Source organism: Zootoca vivipara, chromosome 10 (assembly GCF_963506605.1).
Source record: "Zootoca vivipara chromosome 10, rZooViv1.1, whole genome shotgun sequence".
Lineage (NCBI taxonomy): Eukaryota > Metazoa > Chordata > Lepidosauria > Squamata > Lacertidae > Zootoca > Zootoca vivipara.
In genome coordinates, this window is record NC_083285.1 from 13,694,344 (window position 1) to 13,714,061 (window position 19,718).

General features: G+C 44.5%; 2 protein-coding genes across 2 annotated transcripts; both read right to left on the bottom strand.

Annotated features, from left to right (window-relative positions):
* Positions 1–634: 634 nt before the first annotated feature.
* On the bottom strand, positions 635–7,211 carry LOC118091396 (phospholipase A2 inhibitor and Ly6/PLAUR domain-containing protein). Its single transcript, XM_035128362.2, has 5 exons — positions 7,154–7,211; positions 4,761–4,883; positions 3,599–3,754; positions 2,444–2,584; positions 635–1,302 (listed from the first exon to the last, which is right to left on the bottom strand). Exons 1-5 carry the CDS (start codon positions 7,200–7,202, stop codon positions 1,085–1,087), a joined length of 687 nt encoding a protein of 228 aa, XP_034984253.1. The 5' UTR covers positions 7,203–7,211; the 3' UTR covers positions 635–1,084.
* A 7,279-nt stretch (positions 7,212–14,490) lies between these two features.
* Positions 14,491–18,842, bottom strand: LOC118091106 (secreted frizzled-related protein 2-like). The gene is made up of 4 exons (XM_035127747.1): positions 18,568–18,842; positions 18,113–18,282; positions 14,954–15,046; positions 14,491–14,801 (listed from the first exon to the last, which is right to left on the bottom strand). The coding sequence occupies exons 1-4, from the start codon at positions 18,840–18,842 to the stop codon at positions 14,491–14,493; spliced, it is 849 nt and encodes a 282-aa protein (XP_034983638.1).
* Between the last annotated feature and the right edge of the window lie 876 nt (positions 18,843–19,718).

Genomic DNA, 19,718 nt, shown 5'->3' on the forward strand with positions numbered 1-19,718 from the left:
CCTGCGGAACCTTTTGGGAACTCAGTGCTGCTTCCAGTGGTCTCCCATCCAAACATCAGTGAGGTCCAAACACACATATTTTCAACAATGCTATAGCATCAGGCACTACATGAAGGGGCCATACGTATTTACTCAGGTGAGCCTAGTTTCATCCTAAAGATTTTATACATGGTACAGGGATGAACCAGGCTAAAGTTTGATTCTGATAACCCACACATGTGGAATGATCCAATTTGGGGCCATGGGCAAATAGAAATGGACATGCATTTCATTTCAAGTTCTGAACTTATGGGCTCCATAAAAATACTTTAAAGCAATTGGATCAATTAAGAGCCGTTTCCAGATATTTCACATGCCCATTTAGTTAACACGAATGCTCTTTTCCTGTGTTTCAGCATGAAGGAACTAAGATGTGAAGTACAATTGATAATTGTTGCAACCCATCAAACAATCATATTGATTGGAAATCCAAAAAGGGGCTGTAAAACACACAGAGAAGGTTCATAACCTCCCCAAAGCTGAAACCAACAAGAAACGAATCGATATTCCCAGGTTTCGTTTTTTATTTTACTATTGATTTTGCTATTTAACAAGATCGGTCAGACAGAAGAATGGGTAAGGAGCCAAATTGTTATTCAAGCAAATATTTAATCGGTTTGCTATTGTTGTTAAATGTCAATTAGATGTTGGCACATATTCCTTTAGATGAACATGCAGGTGAAAGCTGATGTAGAGGAAGGGCTTGCATTGGCTTTAGTGCTTGGTGTTGATGACATGAATGTTACCAGCTTAGTTCATCTGGCCAAAGTCCAAAGCAGACACAGCCTGAAAGGAGTTTGTGAACAGACCTTCACCGTGGAGAGAAAAGCACTCTACTCAGTCTTTAGTACACCTGTGGCTGCAATTCTCACTTTTATTGTTACATTGATCGATTAACTGGAATCAATGCTTGCCCCGTAGTCCTTAACACGCGCAAGAGCAAATGCTCAGGTCATCCAGTTATGCTAAGAGAGAGTTGTCAAGCTTTCAACACAAGCCTCGGCTTAGCACCTCCGTCCGTTTGTTAATGCACACAGATTGTAAGTTAGGAACAGAGCTTCATGAGAAAAAAACCAACAACGGTGGAAAGGAGGAACCCAGTTGGTCCAAGAGGCATATTGGCTGTGCTGCCGGAGGCTGCTCTGCACTCAAGGTTCGTGATGGCCGAACTGATCCCCGTAAATGTTGCTGCCCCTCCCAAAATAGGAGCGCAGACGGCAGGTGTAGCACAACCCTTCATAGCAACTTTCCCAGTAGCTTCCCCTGGTATTGGAAAGAGAGAATATAATAAGGTGGTTGTCAGCCACAAGAGGGCAGCAGTTAATCATCTAAAGATCAGCCCCCCCCCCCTTACACTTTCAAGAACAGAGGGCAGATTTTCTGGGAATTTTTATTTTGTTTGGATAGACTGATATCCTGCCTCTTTCCTAAAAGTTGCAAGGTATCTCACAATCAAATGCAATACTACAACAATATAGAATAGAATAATATTTATTGTGTTGCTTTCTACGTGGGTGGCACTGTGGTGTAAACCAATGAGCCTTGGGCTTGCCGGTCAGAAGGTCGGCAGTTCGAATCCCTGCGATGGAGTGAGCTCCCGTTTGATCGGCCCCAGCTCCTGCCAACCTAGCACGTCAAAGTGCAAGTAGATAAATAGGTACCGCTCTGGCAGGAAGGTAAACAGCATTTCCGTGCGCTGCTCTGGTTTCACCAGAAGCGGCTTAGTCATGCTGGCCACATGACCCGGAAAAACTTTCTATGGACAAACATCGGCTCTCTTCGCCTGTAAAGTGAGATGAGCGCTGCAACCCCAGAGTCGTTCATGACTGGACTTAACTGTTACATTTTTTATAGTAGGGTTGCCATATTTGAAGAAGCAAAAATCCGGACACAAGTTTCTTTAAAAAAAAAAAAACAGCAAAGGAAAACAACAACACAGTAGACATCAGAATCAACAGAACAGCCCATAATCAAGGAACAACCTTGGTGCCTTGGCTAATTCAGGTGATATTTCATGCTTGGTTGGAAGTTAATAAATACAGTCCATTTCCCAGGGCTAAGCAAGTGTGAGTCTGGGTAGAGCTTACATGTTTTGGAAGGAAGGTGGGATATAAATGTAATAATTTTAAAAAATAAAATAAAACTAGAATTTCATTCGCAGGGAAGCCAAAAGAGAATTTATTCCCGTGGGCATGGGAAGCTGAGAGCCATCTGTTGCATTCAGCCGCATGGTAAAAAGAATTTACCACTCTTTTGCTCCTCCAGAACTTCTTGAAATTCCTGCCAGATTTTTTTTTAAGGCGGGGGAATAGGCATCTGAACTGTGTTTATGATATGAAGATAATGACTGAAGTCTGAAAGAACCCAAACCAAATGCACGCATGCATGAGTATGAATAAATTACCTGTATGTATGAATCCAGCTAAGTCAATGCAATGAGATTCAGATCCAACACAGTCCACTGTTTCATCACTGCATGAGTCAGAAAAGGAAGCATAGCAGGCTGGGCACCGCAAGCCGTTGAGTTTGGTCTCCAAACGCTTCACTGAACCAACAGAGAAAAAGTCAACTTCCTGAAAACATTACTGGGTGCTGCGAATATAACTGTGCTGCACAGTGGCATGAGAAAAAGAGTCGTAAAGTATGAAAAAGGCTTACGTGAAGCTAGAGATTCCAAAGAGGGGGAAACTTGCTAAGGGGACCCCATTTTCTGGCACTTCCCCATTGTTATAAGAAAAAAACTGCTCCTTTTCCCTTATGGGGTACCCAAGAGCCGGTATAGAGTCCTTATGTAGGTTCTTTATCAGTAGGAGGAAAATAACAGAGGCCAACCAGAGAATATGTCTGCCAGGATACCTAATAATGGTCACTGATTGCTTTTACCTGGCATCCTAGCCATTCTTTTGTGATGGTAAATAACCAGTTCCTGAATTCAGGTCACAGGCTCACCCTATTCATACTCAGAAACGCCCTTAAGACAGGATTTGTGAGCAAAGAGGCAATGGGGAGGTTTTCCCGTTTCCTTCCTCCTTGCAGAGAAATATTTGAGGTCAATTTGGGAGAGTCAAAATGGCTTCAGGATTGTTCTGTACTGTTTCAGACATGTGGTTTATATACAGTAATACTTCATGTTATGTTTGCTTCATGTTACGTTTTTCAGGTTGCATTCTGCAACGACCCGGAAGTACTGGAAAGAGTTATTTTTGGGTTTTGCCGCTCGCGCATGTGCAGTGGCGCTAAATTGCACTTTGCGCATGCGCACAAACGTCAGATCGCGCTGAGCACCTGCGCAGATACGGTGCTTCAGGTTCCGGGCTTTTCACGTTGCGAATAGGCCTCCGGAACGGATCCCGTTTGCAACCAAAGCTACCACTTGTACATTTATGTACCTTGTACATTTATGAACATTTACTTTATATATATACTGTTAAAGGGAGAGGGAAAATGCCTTAGGCCAGCCTATCCTGGCAACCTGTCTTTCAACAAAAGCTCCAAGGCATGTCTATACAGTTGGGTGTGCAAAAGGGACCAGAGAAGAACAGGAGAAACTGATACCTACATTTGGCAGGAAAGGCTGTATTGCAAGCATCTGTCTCACAGCAGGAAACACTGGTCCTCGATCTTCTCTTTTTACCCAAGTTAATATCAGCGGAACCGGCTTCGCAGTAATTGGATGAAACACAGTTCTTAATAATGCCATTAACCTTTACATTTTCTGCAAGAAGGCATGGGGAGAAAGACGTGAGACTTCCTGTCGGATGGTGAGGATGATGCACATAGCACAGAGGCTCAAAAGCGAATCATTTCTATAAAATCATATATTACTGAAAACTGGGGAAACTAGAGGCCCCTGCTGTCAGGCCCCTCGCACAATGATACTATGTGGGTTTTTTTATTTACATTTAAATAATAATAATTGCATTCTTATGTGTTTACCACAATTGTCTCCCAGCTTTTTAAAGAGGACTTTGAAGCAGCACACATAATTAATCGCCCTTCTATTTCAACTTCACAACAACCCTGTGAGGTAGATTAAGCTGAGAGTTAGCCCAACTCTCTAACCTCTGCATCATAGCGACTCCGCCATCCCCTTCCCTGCCGATATTGCACTCTGAAACACTTACAAAATTAACCATGATGCAATAAAATAGAATGCAGCACAACAAAATACAAAAGTCTAAAACCACAGCCATTCTGCTGCTGTACCAGGCTGAGCTGAGCATGCCTTGGTTTAGTGTGTTGCCAGAGCCTGGACTCATGGTTTAGTTGTCTCCAGGATAACCATGGTTTGTTGTTACCATGGTTTGTCCTTTGTAGAAGTTCATGAGCTGATGGTCACCTAACAGTTCACTCCTCATGCCCTGTTACACCGGTTGGTAGGGATAAGGATGGGATCCAGTCCCCTGCCCCAGTGTAAATGGCTTGCACTGGTGTGAATCTGGTGACTATTTTCCAGCCATATTTTCCTAGTTAGTATTGCTCTACCCAGTGTGAGTGCTTTTAAAAAGGAAAGTATTACACCCCTAGTTGACTGGTTCTGCTAAGGTAGAGAATTACCATGGAGAGAGGGGGCCACCACAGATGAGGCCCTTAAGAAGACAGTCATCCGCAGGCCTTCCAGTGGCAGAGGCACCAATAGTAAACCCTCACCAATATGCAACAACAAATCATGGATGTGTCCCACCACTGCCACAAAAAAAATAAAAAAAATTCACGAATACCTTCAAAAAGTTCACTTTCAAACAAAGTGATGCCACAGAAATTGTGGTCTTGGGGGCAAGTCACCACTTCACCTGTGCAGTTTTGGCCTAGACCTGTGCAAGATTCACATTGTAAAGCAGTCCCTGGAAAAGGAAAAGGAAAAAAGATAGGAAATATATTAAGTCAGTTGGTTTTACTGTACTAGTTTCCTATGATTTCTCTGTACCTCTCTGTTTTTCCAGGGAAGGAAATGTCCGGACCTAAATAGCTTTAAAGGATGAAGTTTCCTCTCAGACCAGATGCACTTGTCTGACAGGATCAAAACCAGTCCCCATACTTAAATTATGGGTGTGTGTATACAGTTGCACATGCTTTTAAGAATGCGGGGGGGGGGAGAGAATGTAGACTGGGTATAATTAATTCCTAGCATTTGCATAAACTTAAAGCTAAACAAGCCATGATAGAGAGGCCGTCTTCTTACCTCACATATATTAGGAAAACACCTTGAGGCGCTTCTTTCGATTTTCATCAGTTTCAGAGACAAGGGATGAGTTCTACCACCATCCGTCTCTTAAGCTGACTTGACGACATCGCCACCAGCCATAACTTGCTCACCTGGTTCACATACCTGTTCAGCATCAGCTAAGAAACATTTTTGCTGTCTTTGGGCGAGTCCTTGTTTCTAAGTTAAGGCTAATTTGCCAGATTGTTGACAGATCTGTGTATAACTCTTAAGCTTCAAAACAAAGCAAACCACCTAAGTCCTGCAGGGGGAAAGTAGCATCCTGAAACCAGCGACGTTTTGCAAATAAGGTAGGTTTGCAAGAATTTGCATAATTTATTCTGCACAGGGCCAGCCCAGAACATGTTTGTGGCCTGAGGCAATGGGGCCACCACCATTCTTTGTGTGGAAGACAATTGGAATGGTAGTTAATTCAATGCTAACCATGAGCCAGTGTTTCCTAATGTGCCTGAAGGCAACAGGTTTTTCCTATGGGTGAAGGTCAGGCTGCATAGGCATACGCAGCTCTGCAAAGCAGTTTAAAAAGCAACAACAACAGTAAAAATATTTTTATTTTTATTTAAAAGTGATAAACCATTGACTTCAAAACAGATGCACCGATAACCATGTTCACTCCTTGTTTCTTGCTGAAACACACACATATACACATGATGCAATACATAATAACTGGAATGTATGTCTTCTAGAAAATTAGGAACATAACAACATAGGAAGACTGGATTGCACCAAAAGTCTGTTGTTGTTTAGTCGTTTAGTCGTGTCCGACTCTTCGTGACCCCATGGACCATAGCACGCCAGGCACTCCTGTCTTGCACTGCCTCCCACAGTTTGGTCAAACTCATGTTCGTAGCTTCGAGGACACTGTCCAACCATCTTGTCCTCTGTCGTCCCCTTCTCCTAGTGCCCTCAATCTTTCCCAACATCAGGGTCTTTTCCAAGGATTCTTCTCTTCTCATGAGGTGGCCAAAGTATTGGAGCCTCAGCTTCACGATCTGTCCTTCCAGGGAGCACTCAGGGCTGATTTCCTTAAGAATGGATAGGTTTGATCTTCTTGCAGTCCATGGGACTCTCAAGAGTCTCCTCCAGCACCATAATTCAAAAGCATCAATTCTTCGGCGATCAGCCTTCTTTATGGTCCAGCTCTCACTTCCATACATCACTACTGGGAAAACCATAGCTTTAACTATACGGACCTTTGTCGGCAAGGTGATGTCTCTGCTTTTTAAGATGCTGTCTAGGTTTGTCATTGCTTTTCTCCCAAGAAGCAGGCGTCTTTTAATTTCGTGACTGCTGTCACCATCTGCAGTGATCAAGGAGCCCAAGAAAGGAAGACTGGATTGCACCAAAAGTCTAGCTAGTCCCATATCTTGCTCCACACAGGGCCTGACCAGCACCATGGCTAACTCCACAAACAGAACATGAAGGCTATAACATACAATTATCTCCTGTAGAGCTATAATATTCTAAAGCAAACAGCATTAAGTGGGGATATTTAAAGAAAAGGGTGTCAGAGAATCCTTGCTTCTTAAGCACACACATGCAAACACACATACATTTACACACAAGCCATCGGAGAAAGCATGTGTTAGCCGTACATTATATACCAGAGGAGGAATGACTGCTGGGAGAAGCGTAGAAAGAAGAAATGCCATGGTACACCAGCATCAGCACAATCGGACATCTTTGTCTGCCCCAGCTGCAACAAAACATGTCTATCCCATATTGCGATCGCTGTAGCTCTCAAACGGCTTGACTTTACCACGAAAGGTGCACACTTCCATTGTCTTCCAGACAGATGGATGGCGACAATAATATTATACCCACACCCAGATATAGATATAGATGCTCTAGAATAGATATAACTCTACCTCCATAGGACGGGATACTCACCTCTGGCTATGAGTGCTGAGAGGAAGCAAGTGGCAAGCAAGATCTGCATTGTTGCTGGGTGAGAAGTGGGTTGAGTCTCTGATGAAGCCAACTCTTCAGATGGGAGTTATAGTCATGTCAACAATTACTGCCTAGGAGGGAGGAGCATTTAAAAGCATCTTTCCTCCTCAAGGCCACTTTGGAGAGGAAGTTGTGTAAGGAAGGTTCATCTGTTACATTTTTTCTCTCTCTCACCTCATCTTTCCTCCACGGAGCCTGAGTGGGGTGTGCATTTGCGCCATGTTATCCTGACAACACCCCTGAGGTACATAGCTGCCAAGTTCTCCCTTTTTAAAAGAGAAATTCCCTTGTGCTGAATAGGCTTCCTCGCGAGTAAAAGGAAAACTTGGCAGCTATGCTGAGGTAGCTGAGAGAACAGTAACCAGCCCCAGATCACTGTCATGGCTGAACAGGGATTGGAACTTGCCCACCTTAACCTCATCACACAGCTCCATGTCACTATCGAAGCCAGAATCTATTATGGTTTTGGCCAGGCGTCACGTGATACTTGCTTCGCCGTTGTAAGAAATCCAGCACCTACACTTTGGAACTCCCTGTCACTTGACATCAAGCACATTTTGGCCCCTGCTTAAGACACTTTTGTTTAGGCATGTCCAGTGCTTTTTTCGGGGGTGAGGGGGAGACGACACAGGGGTACACATACCCCTAAACATTTTGTGCATCTAAGTTTGGCCTCATTGAGGGGCAGTATTTCAATATGAGTAGGAACATGAGAATACCCCTAAACTTTTTTTAGGGAAAAAAAGCACTGGGCATGTCTCTCCAGACACATAGCTGTAGGTGTGTTTTAATTTATTTTACTGTTCATTTTAATTATCTTTAGCTGTTTTTAACTGTTTTTATTGATTATTTTAATATTCTTTATAAACTACTCTGTGGTTTTACTGCAACCAAGCAGAATATACATTAGATGTTAGATAGATAGAATTCTTCCTGAGGATACCAGCTTCCCCCCTACAGCCCTGATGTGTTTGCCATCTGAATAGTGCAAAAAGTGATGGAACAGTGAGGCTCCCTTAAGTGTAACACTAACTATCGCTGAGTTATTCCCATTTAAGGCAATAACTGCCCAGAGTCTTCAGCTTGGAAAATGAATGCTGATAGCCAGAGATCTTCAGGTGATGTCTCAATTGGGATCCAAGAGTCTGGCAGGCTTGGCTATACTTTTCTTTAGTTAGGGAGATTGCTGGCTAAATGGGCATTAGATGTTCTCTCAATAGCTAGGAAATAGCTGGAGGGTCTTGCATTCTTTTGTTTCAAACAGGGGCGTACTTTTTCTCCCCCACCCCAACAACACAGCTAAAGGTTAATGCTGTATATACAGGAGGCGGGAGGCACTGCAGTTTTTTAGACACGGAAAGAGGACTTAGCTGACTTCTGGATCTCTGTAATGGAATAGTTGATCTGGGAGCAGTGGGATTTGCTGATTGTACAGTATATGTGTTAAGTTGTGGCTTCTGCCTAGGCCCAACTCCTCTGGAACCTGTCCTCAATTTGTACATTTGTGGATAAATTCAAACATTATAGAACTGTTCACCCCCTCCCCAAAGGAAACAAGGTGTTGTTCCCTAAAGCAGGGGTCACCAACCTAAGGCCCATGTGCCGGAAGCAGCCTGTTGAGGCCGTTTGACCGGCCCCCGAGCCACCCCCAAGCCAAGCTGCCTGCTTGCGCGCTGCGCTAAACCGGTGTGGGGACTCGCTTCTGCAGCGCCGAAAATCATGTCTGCGCTCATGTGGATGCCGAAAATTGCAGCTGCACACACGCAATCCGGCCCACGGAGGGATCTCTGCGGGACCAATCCGACCCAGGCAAGATAAACCTTGCCGACCCCTGCCCTGGGAAAGGGAAGCGCAAATAAGAAGACTACAGACCATTCACTATCCTATGTTAACATCCGAATCCTGTTTGCTATCTTAAAGGTGAGCACATTTAAATTCTCATGGCCGCCAGTCCATTTTGGAAGATGCAATTACACGTTTAATGGACTGCGGTCCATGAAAGCTTGTGTCTTAATGAAGTGGTTATCCCTGATGGTTTCACAAGGCCCATTTGTGGTTTTACTGAAACCCCTCCAGACATTGAATTATACTGCTAAGAGGATGGCAACTGGATCCTAAGACTAATAATAATAATAATAATAATAATAATAATAATAATAATAATATATGCCACCCATCTGACTGGGTTGCCCCAGCCACTCAAGGTGGCTTCCAGCAACTTACATGACACAGTTGTGTGTTCCTTTCATAGAATCATAGAGCTGGAAGGGATCCTGAGGGTCATCTAGTCCAACCCTCTGCAATGCAGGAGATAGATAGACAGAGAGATAGAGAGATAGATATAGATAGATCCACTGAAGGTTTAGGCTGGAAGAGCAACAGCAGGAGAGACTGCTTATCTCTTTACCTTTTCCCAAAACAATTGTTCCCATGCTGATTTTCTCCCCAAGGCAGAAAGATATGGGGACCAGGAGCATCCATCTTAACAATGGTCAAATAGATGTCTCCACTAACTCCATGTGCAAGATATGAGGGCAATAGCTGCCCCCACTCCCTCTTCTGAATTGTGAAACACAGTGGCCAGGACAAGCTATGAACCACAAGCCTCCAGGGCATGTGCGTAGCCAGGATTTATGCTGGATGTGTGTGTCAGGATTTATATTATGTGAGGGGCACAACTGAGCTATCTGTGACCCAGTTGGTCAGTCGGCTAGGTATTTTTTATTTACTTGATGGGGGCAGCTGGCGCCCTTGCCCCCCCCCAGTGGTGGTGCTGTGGTCTAAACCACTGAGCCTCTTGGGCTTGCTGATTGGAAGGTTGGTGGTTTGAATCCCCGCGATGGAGTGAGCTCCCGTTGCTCTACCCCAGCTCTTGCCAACCTAGAAAGCAAGCCAGTGCAAGTAGATAAATAGGTACCACTGCGGCGGGAAGCTAAATGGCGTTTCCATGTGCTCTGTTGCACCAGAAGTTATTTAGTCATGCTGGCCACATGTCCCGGAAAGCTGTCTGTGGACAAATGCCGGCTGCCTCGGCCTGAAAGCGAGATGAGTGCCGCAACCCCATAGTCACCTTTGACTGGACTTAACCGTCCAGGGATCCTTTACCTTTACCTACCCCCGGCTACCCCCATGCTCCAGGGCTGTATTCACAAGATGGCCTTAGGGCTGAATGAGATGAGATGCCAGAGATCTCGGATCAGATCTTTCATTTTCTTTGGAGAGGGACCTTAGATCAGAGGTGGAGTCAAGAACATGCTTTGCCTGCCCAAAGTCCCAGGTGCAGTCCTGGGTTCATTTGAAAGGGTTAGGCAGAGACCCTAGACAAATAGGCCGCTTGTATAAGGCAGCCTTACTAGGGTCCTTGATTTTTGTCCCTAGCATCTGATATCGATTCCCTCCAGATGATGTTGATCTTCAACTCCCATCATGGGAACTGAATCAAGCAACGTTTGGAGGGCACCAGGCTGGTGAAGGCTGGACTAGCAAACCTCTCACTTCTTCTCACTCTCTGTCTTCCACTACAGTCGTCGGGCCAACTAAGTCACACTGGCATTGCTTCAAACCTGTAGTTAGATGTTCCAGCGTAGCTATTAAGACCTAGGTGTAAAGAGCAATGAGTCACACACAGACTTCCTTTACAACTAACAAACATATGTAAACAAACTTCCCAAACACAACATTCAGCTACCTGCCTGCCTGCCTGCCTCCCACATAGAAAATCTGTCCCTGAATTGCACACAACCTTGGCCCCTCTCTTGTCATAAACATCTGGAAGGCCATACTTTCCCATCCCTGATTTCGAGCAATACTTTTTCTTGTATATGTTAAAATTCCCCCTTCTCTTTTCCTGCCTGGCTTTCCTCCTTTCTCTTATGAAAGCCATTCAAAGGGGGAAAATAAATTAAATTAAAAATTGGTGTTACATTGGCTACTTTCCAGTCCTCTGGTATGGAAGATGATCTGAGGGAAAAGTTAGGACACCAGCAATGTCACATTTGAGCTCTCAGGTGGATGCCATCGAGACCCCAAAAATTATCTGTTTTTATTTTATCTATTCTGTGAACCGTCCTGAGGAAACCCCCCACCCCACAAACCCCCCACCCCACCCCAGTTATAGGGCGGCCTATAAATTCAATAAGGAAAAACGAACAAATAAATATGGGGCCTAGAACATAGTCTCTCGTCATTGATTGATTGATTGATTGAATTGATATATCACACCCTACACCCGAAGGGGTCTCAGGGCGGTTCACGGAATAAAATCAAGATATAACACCACAAAATACATAATAAAAACTGTCTGCCTTAGTTTCCCAAACTCGTCTCTTGCAAGAGTTTGTTCTGGTGCTGGGATCTGTTGTGAAGACAGGCACAAATAATTTTTTAATATAAGTTTTACAATTTTATATTCATCACAATAACATTGTATCAAGACAAAAGTAAAATACAGTTCCCAAACTCCCCCCCCATGACTTCCCTCAACTTCCTTTTCTTGTTCCTTTTCTTGTTCTTTTCTTGTTCTTTACACATTAACTTCTCCTGCTTATTATACCTTAATGTTACATTCTTTGAATTAAATGTTACATTCTTTAAATTATACCTTAATGTTACATTCTTTAAATTAGATATTATTATATTCTTATCATTTTTATACCATAATTGTTTTCAGATTGGCTCTTACACTTTGTTATTTTCATATTTTTACATCTGCTTTTCTGCTTTAGGCAGCAAAATCCCTTTTGTAAGCAGCAACACCCTTTGCTTGTTTCCAGATGCACGCAGAAGATGTTTGCAGGAGAGAGTCATTGCCTATCAACAGCTATTTCTTGTTTCCGGGGTTAATTTGGACTGTAATTGGAGCTGTGGTAAATTTCAAAGACAAATTCCACAAGGAAAAACTTCCGTTGTTGATATCTCCATGGATTCTTAACTAGCAAGTATTTAATACGTGCACAGGCAATTATTTGCCTGTCATAGATGTTGAATCTAGGAGTGTCAGGTGGGGCCTGGCTATAACAAAATATTACAGTGTGAAATACGCTATAGACTGTTCAGGTTTCCAGTCAAGCCCTCTTCTAGAATATTCCATTTCTCACTTCCAAGTTAGTTGGCATTCTGCGGTCACAATGTGCCCATTTTTCACCGGGCTGAGTTTTTTTGTTTTTTTTGTCGTACAGGTAGGAGATCACCTCGGAGTACTGTTTCCCCTCCTAAATATTTGCATACTTCTGCAAACCTTGGAGTTCCCTCAAGCTGGCCAATATCTACCTCTTGTGTGTGGGTTGTACTGTTTTGGCTACATAAGAACTGGCAACTAGAGAAGGGAGTTTGGTATTAAATCTATTTTTTTGCAAGTGGTGTCTGAACTGTTTCATTGCGTTCCTAGTTGAAATATGTGTTACCTGAACCTTTGACTGAGGGTAGTGGGCCTCACAAACAAGAATCATTGCTTGATGTGCATTTTTTAAAAAAATCCTACAGGGAATAGCTTTTGGGGCATTCTCCCATTCTGTAAATACAGAATCTACTTTTAATGTGGTAGTATGTGGTACAGTGGTACCTTGATTCTCAAACGCCTTGGTACTCGAACATTTTTCGGAAGCCGAACGTCCAATGCGGCTGTTGGCTATTGTTTCCGGGGCACCTGCACCAATCAGAAGCTGCACCTTGGTTTTTGAACATTTCGGAAGTCAAATGGACTTCTGGAACAGATTAAGTTTGGCGCTTTTGTTTTTGCTATTTATTTTGCATTTTTGTTTTTGAAGCTTTTTCGGTTAATTTGTTTTTCTGACTGTGTGGAACCCAGCTCAGCGACGGATTGATTGATTGTGTGACTGCGGAAATGGATAAATACCCCCCATCCAAACAACGACTATCATCAGTGCAGGTAAGAATTTTTTAAAAAACTTTTTTTTATCATCTGCAGTACTGTCTTATTTATTTTATAGTACAGTATATTGATTATTGCTTTCATTTTATGGATCAATGGTCTCGTTAGATAGTAAAATTCATGTTAAATTGCTGTTGTAGGGGTTGTTTTTTAAAAGTCTGGATCGGATTAATCCATTTTGCATTACTTTCTATGGGAAAGCGCGCTTTGGTTTTGGAACGGATTTACGGAACGTTTTAAATTTGAGAACCAAGGTACCACTGTATATCGTTTTAAAGTCCAGCCCTGTACACCACTTTTAGAGTGTACTTGTGGAACAATATTGCTATTTCTTTCCCCCTCAAATTTCATATAAGCAGACGTAGTCAACATGGTTGACTTTGTTGGCCAAGGATCATATACCTCAGAGGAAGGGTTTGCATATAAATAGTGCTCTGGGCCCAGAAGACCTGAGCATTGCTCCTAAGAGCAGCAGAGCATTAATGTCATAAATGCCAATCACAAAGCAATGTAAGGGGTGCACATGCCACTCGGATGACATTGTAGATCCCTTCCAGCCCCTGAACTCTTTTCTTTCATGTGAAACGGTTTAGGGAGACACATGTTGCATTAAGCAGATGGTGGTAGTTTGCATAAATTGTAAATGCCAGCAAAATCACATGTGATTAAATCCAAAGAAATCTAAACCCAAACACCTAAATCTAAAAAAAGACCTCTTTAGGCTTGATGCATTTTATTAGTAATTTTATTATAGTTTTCTAAATATTATACAATATGATACAACCAAATGTTCTGAAGGCATGGCATGGTGCCACAAGCAACTGCAACTACGGTCACAGCAGATACTTGTAGCACTTTAACCATCACAGCTTCCCCCCACCCCCCAAAAAAAGAATCCCGAGAACCATAACTGAACCCCAGCAGAGCTAAAATTCCCAGCACCCTTTGCAAACTACAGTTCCCAGAATCCTTTGGCGGAAGTGTTGTGCTTTAAATATATAACGTGGATGTGATCCCACGGAAAATACTCAGGGTCCACAGCACAAGTAAACATTTATATCTGTTCTATCGCACTTCAGAAAGAGGTAAGGCTTGATGTTTGGTTTATGATACACTTGGATCTTACAAGACACCTTTGCCCTGAGCCATTGCACCTATTATTCCAGGAATGGGAGCTCCAAATATGTACACAGCCTAAGCCGCCCCGACGCAACTTCTCCATACATTTCAAAAAGGAACACATTCATATGCCTTCTGTTCTAGATTAGCTCCCTCCATTGAAGTGAATGGGCCTATTGAGAATATGCTGGGCCTCTGCATGCGCTCCTGGATTCAGTGGACTGAGGCACTAAACCTTCACGAATGCTGGAAGCTGGATAATGAAGAGTTACGCACATTTGCGATGCCTCAGTTTCTGTGTTGCCAGGGTCAGCCTGTAATCCCACTTCTGCCAGTGATACACCTGGTTGACTACGATGCTCATTTCCTCGGTGGTCCCCACAATGAGATACACCTTGGGACGGTGGGCATGGACCAGTTGCTGAGTACAGTTTTCATTGATCAGAAACCACTGCATAATCGCACTGCGAGCGTCGAAAGGCAAGAGCGAACCCTGGTTAATGAATTCCACCTGACAGTCAATGTTATATTCTTGAGCTCCAAATGCAGGTCGTTTCCTAGATAGTTTCACCTTTGCGGCTGCAAAGAGAGAGAAAGAAAAATAACGTGTGTGTTTGTGTGTGTGTGCCGCTTCTCCTGTATAAATATAGCAAATAGGAGAGAAGAGGTGCAGACGCTAGTAAGCCCATCCCAGGGATGCCTTGATCCTAACTGTGCCAATAATAACTTACCAAAATTGCCGATACAAAAAATGTCTAGCACTTTCTTGCGCGTCAAGAGCTCATCAACGGCTGGGCAAGTCTGGCAGATAGGCTTCGGAAAGGCTGGCGGGAAGAGGAGAGAAATCCAATTTGTCATGGGGGCATGCACTTGAGTCCTACAGAAAACAAACCTGTCATGTCTGGAGATCTCCTGGAGAATTCTTAAGACATTTTTTTGACAACTTGGAAGATAAAGCTGAGCTAGGGGATCTGTATATTATAGGATAAGCCCATAGGAAGAGACCACGAGGGTCAGTCTAAGTCCAACCTCTTGCAATGCAGGAATTTTGGGTCCAACGTGGGGCTCGAACCCATGACCCTGAAATTAAGGAGCTCTACCGACAAATCTATCCCAGTCAGATAGAACTCTTCAGCAGCATATGTGCCAATTGTTATATCTTAGGAATTATATCCAACGACACAATTCTTTTCTTTTCTTTTTATATTAAAAGGCTTTTATTTTTATTTATTTGCTTTTATTATTTTGAAAAAGTAACAATCATAAATAAATAAGAATAAAAACATGCACCCCACCACAGAGACCATTCCATTGTAACTATCCAGCCTCCCAAAATTTCAACACTTCCTGCGATGGTTTGACCCCTTTCCGTTTTAACAGTACAAATTCTACAAACACCCTCCATATCTCCTCAAAATAATTTCTCCTGCGTATTCCCCATCTTACCTTAATGGCAGATGTTAATTTATCATTCATAGCTATATCCCACACCTCTTTATGCCATGCTCCCATTTTATATTCTGCTTGCCCCTTCCACTTCCTGGCTATAATAATTCGTGCAGCTGTCAATAAATTTGTGAGCAAGTCCTTCATGGCCTGTGAACCTTCCACCCCATCGCAAATTGATAATAATGCTACGGTACCTCTGGACTTTTGGTCAGCTTTAACCCAGTGATTTCCAACAGCACAATTCTAACCATTTATACTCTACACATAACTAAGTTCCATTAAATCCAGTGGAGCTTTCTCCCAGGTAAGTGGAATTAGGTTTAGGTAGAGGAATTAGCTCAGAGGTAGAGCATCTGCTTTGCACAAGAAGGTTCAACCCTCAGCATCTCCAGGTAGGGTTCGGAGAGACTCCAGCCTGAAATCCTGGAGAGCTGCTGCCAGTCAGAGCAGACAATATTGAACTAGATGGATCAATGGTCTGCCTCTGTATAAAGCAGCTTCTTTAGTTCTTTGTGATAGCCATTGGATTTAGGTTCATGGACTTAACTTCAATTCTTCATGATTCCATGTGTGATCCAAAATCAAGGTTTCCAAACATAAACTGTAGTTTTCCGGTAAGCTTTAGATCAGGGGTCCCCAAACTAAGGCCCGGGGGCCGGATGCGGCCCAATCGCCTTCTAAATCCGGCCCATGGACGGTCTGGGAATCAGCATGTTTTTACATGAGTAGAATGTGTCCTTTTATTTAAAATGCATCTCTGGGTTATTTGTGGGGCATAGGAATTCGTTCATATTTTTTTCCAAAATATAGTCCAGCCCCCCACAAGGTCTGAGGGACAGTGGACCGGCCCCCTGCTGAAAAAGTTTGCTGACCCCTGCTTTAGATCATGGTTTAAATGGTAGTTTTCCAGTAAGCTTTAGATCATGGTTTAAACCCTTAAGCAAAATTCAAACACCAACAATATGCCAAAGGATATGATAAGCAATCGTGTCATTGTGCCACACAATATGTAGCAATCTGCCTAAAACAGGGGTCCCCAAACTAAGGCCCGGGGGCCAGATGCGGCCCAATCGCCTTCTCAATCCGGCTCGCAGACGGTCCGGGAATCAGCATGTTTTTACATGAGTAGAATATGTCCTTTTATTTAAAATGCATCTCTGGGTTATTTGTGGGGCCTGCCTGGTGTTTTTACATGAGTAGAATGTGTTCTTTTATTTAAAATGCATCTCTGGGTTATTTGTGGGGCATAGGAATTCGTTCATTCTCCCCCCCCCCAAATATAGTCCGGCCCCCCATATGGTCTGAGGAACAGTTCACCGGCCCCCTGCTGAAAAAGTTTGCTGACCCCTGGCCTAAAAGGTAAAGGGACCCCTGACCGTTAGGTCCAGTCGTGAACGACTCTGGGGTTGCGCGCTCATCTCGCTCTATAGGCCGAGGGAGCTAGCGTTTGTCCGCAAACAGCTTCCGGGTCATGTGGCCAGGATGACTAAGCTGCTTCTGGCGAACCAGAGCAGTGCATGGAAACGCCATTTACCTTCCCGCCGGAGCGGTACCTATTTATCTACTTGTACTTTGACGTGCTTTCGAACTGCTAGGTGGGCAGGAGCAGGGACCGAGCAATGGGAGCTCGGGGATTCGAACTGCCGACTTTCTGACTGGCAAGCCCTAGGCTCTGCGGTTTAGACCACAGAGCCACCTGCGTCCCATATCTGCCTACTGGGCAGCTAATCTTGCCCAGGAAATTTGTGTTTGCTGGGCTGGCAATGAAATTTCAGGTTCTAACTGCGAGATGCACCAAAGGCACTTTCAGAAAGACTGGCGAGAAAACCACCCGTGAGAGAGAAACCTCTCTGGGCAGAGGGGCAGTTTGGAGCTGGGAAATGGTGAGCAAGAGAGGGTTGGGTCCATTTCCATCCATTTCCTCTCCATCACACCTTCCCAAAGCTTCTTTTCTACAGCGGGAAAACACTGTTTTCGGGGCTGTAATGTATTAGCCCCTGAGAACTAAGCAGCACATTCAACAAAGTCTGAAGCATCCTTCCTGGGGGATGGCAAATGGGAGAGCACATTTTTTTAAAAAAAAAAAATTAAAATGAAATTTAAAAAACGCAACAGCAAGCTAGCAAGCAAGAACAGAAAGGGTGAGGCTGCCAGTCTGCTGTGAGTCTGGGAACCTCAAGAGGAGAAAGGTAGGATATGAATGTACCAGTGTGTGAAACAATGGTATCTGGTGCCCAATAAAACTGGCAGCACAGAAGGCAGGGAGGCCACCCGTAAGCAGAGCCTGAGCAAGAGACAACCAATTCTACTTTGGACTCCCTTCTCCTTTCCTGCAGAGTTCTGCAAGGGCAACAATGAGGACACTGAAAACTAGCATCACCCCACTTAGACCCGTCACAAGTACAGTACATGCAACCCAAACCCCCCTTTTATAGCTGTACCTCCGAGACCACGCAAAGCTTCTTTGCCGAGGGATGCAAGACACGTATCCTCATCCGCAGGGAACCGATTGCAGTCCAAACTGCCGGGCCAGGGGCGTCCTTGGCATTGCAAGACGGGAGCGCAGCTGCCGCGGACCGCAACGCACATGCTTCTGCAAGGCTGGATGAAGCTGTCGAGGAAGCAGGGCAGTTCTTAGGAGCAAAACAGGCAGGCACGCCGCGCACGTCTGAAAACGCACCGGAGAGAGGGCATCGAGGAAGAAGAGGCCTTCCTTCCCCATTTCCTCCCCCAAGTTGGGGGCAGCCACCAGCCGGGCTGTCGGCGCCACTCCACCCTCACCCCGGACTCAAATCTTCCTCCAGCCAACACCATTGCACGCAGTGGCGAGAGTTGAACGTGTGAACGGCGCCGCGTCGGCCCACGCGGATTCGGCCGCGGGACTACGGGTACTCACGTGTCCAAGCACACTGGTGCGAAGAGCGAGCAGAGGAAGATCCGCGCGTGCGGGTGGCAGCCGGTGCTGACGAGGCGCTGCCACGCGGCGGCTTTCCCCACGACCTCGGGCAAACCGACGTGGCCCAGAAGGTTGGGGAGCCTCATCTCCGAGTAGCCGATGTCGTGACACATGGCCATGTCCGTGGGGATGGCGACGCACTTGGTGGATAAGCCCAGGTCCAGCCCCGCCGCCCGGCGCAGGGCGAAGGCGAGCAGGGCGGCCGCGAGGAGCATCGTTGGTGCCTCCGTAACGTGAGGATGCCTCGCAGAGAGTCAAAGGTCTCTTTACAGATCTGAGCAAACCTTGGCAGGGTGTGGGGCGCTTTATATCTGCACGACCCCCACCCACCAACCCCCAGGGCTCTGTTCGTTTTATCTGATGGAAACCCCCAAGGGGGGGGGAGGTGTTTGTTTATAGCCCATTTAAGTGATTTGATAGGATTAAGCCCGTGGTTCCCAAAGGGGATGAATGGCAAAGAAACATTTAAACGTTTCAGTGCATCAAGAACAGAAAAGAGAAGCTGCTCAAACCTGAAGACCTCTTGGGCCAAAGCCTTTATAATTCTTGATTCTTTTATAGTGAGATGTGGCCAATGATTGACCTGAATGTCTTATGTATTCTAAAGAGGAAATCCTTCATTTTTTAAAATGGTGGAATAAACCTGCATTGTTTTTTATTGGACACTTTGGTTTTTAAATGAACTGATGGACAGCCAGCAAAAAAAAAAAAAAAAAAAAACAGGCGTTTGCTGGGATTGCTGCTAAGGAGGTGATATTCGAAAAGGGGGTGGGAAGGAAAAAAAGGGGTTCTGCCTTCTGCACTTTTGGGGTTTCTGGTTTTAGCTGGCTGTGGATGGCAAGCTGCTTCTCAGACCTTCCTAGTTTGCAACTTGGTCCATTTTTAACAAAACACTTTGTATAAGCGCTCTTACGTGTCTTAATTTTTAAATAAAATGCGTTCAGCTGCCGAAAAACAAAAACAAAAACAAAAGAGAGAGGCTTCTTTGTGTTGATGAGAGTTTGTCTTGTTATAAAATCATATTGGGGGGGGGGTTGCAGGACACCATTATTAATGAACAGAGAGGGGTGACAGAATTTTGACAGCTGCAA

Bases quoted from the DNA above. Each gene is read 5' to 3' on its own strand.
- LOC118091396 (XM_035128362.2), bottom strand. From the start codon at position 7,202: ATGCAGATCTTGCTTGCCACTTGCTTCCTCTCAGCACTCATAGCCAGA. The intron at 2,585-3,598 runs GTAGGTATCAGT...CTGTTGGTTCAG, and splicing joins TACAGCCTTTCCTGCCAAAT to TGAAGCGTTTGGAGACCAAA. The intron at 1,303-2,443 runs GTAATTTATTCA...TTCCAATACCAG, and splicing joins AGCTGGATTCATACATACAG to GGGAAGCTACTGGGAAAGTT.
- LOC118091106 (XM_035127747.1), bottom strand. From the start codon at position 18,842: ATGCTCCTCGCGGCCGCCCTGCTCGCCTTCGCCCTGCGCCGGGCGGCG. The intron at 18,283-18,567 runs GTGAGTACCCGT...CTTCCTCGACAG, and splicing joins GCACCAGTGTGCTTGGACAC to CTTCATCCAGCCTTGCAGAA. The intron at 15,047-18,112 runs GTACAGCTATAA...TCTTCCCGCCAG, and splicing joins AGCTTTGCGTGGTCTCGGAG to CCTTTCCGAAGCCTATCTGC.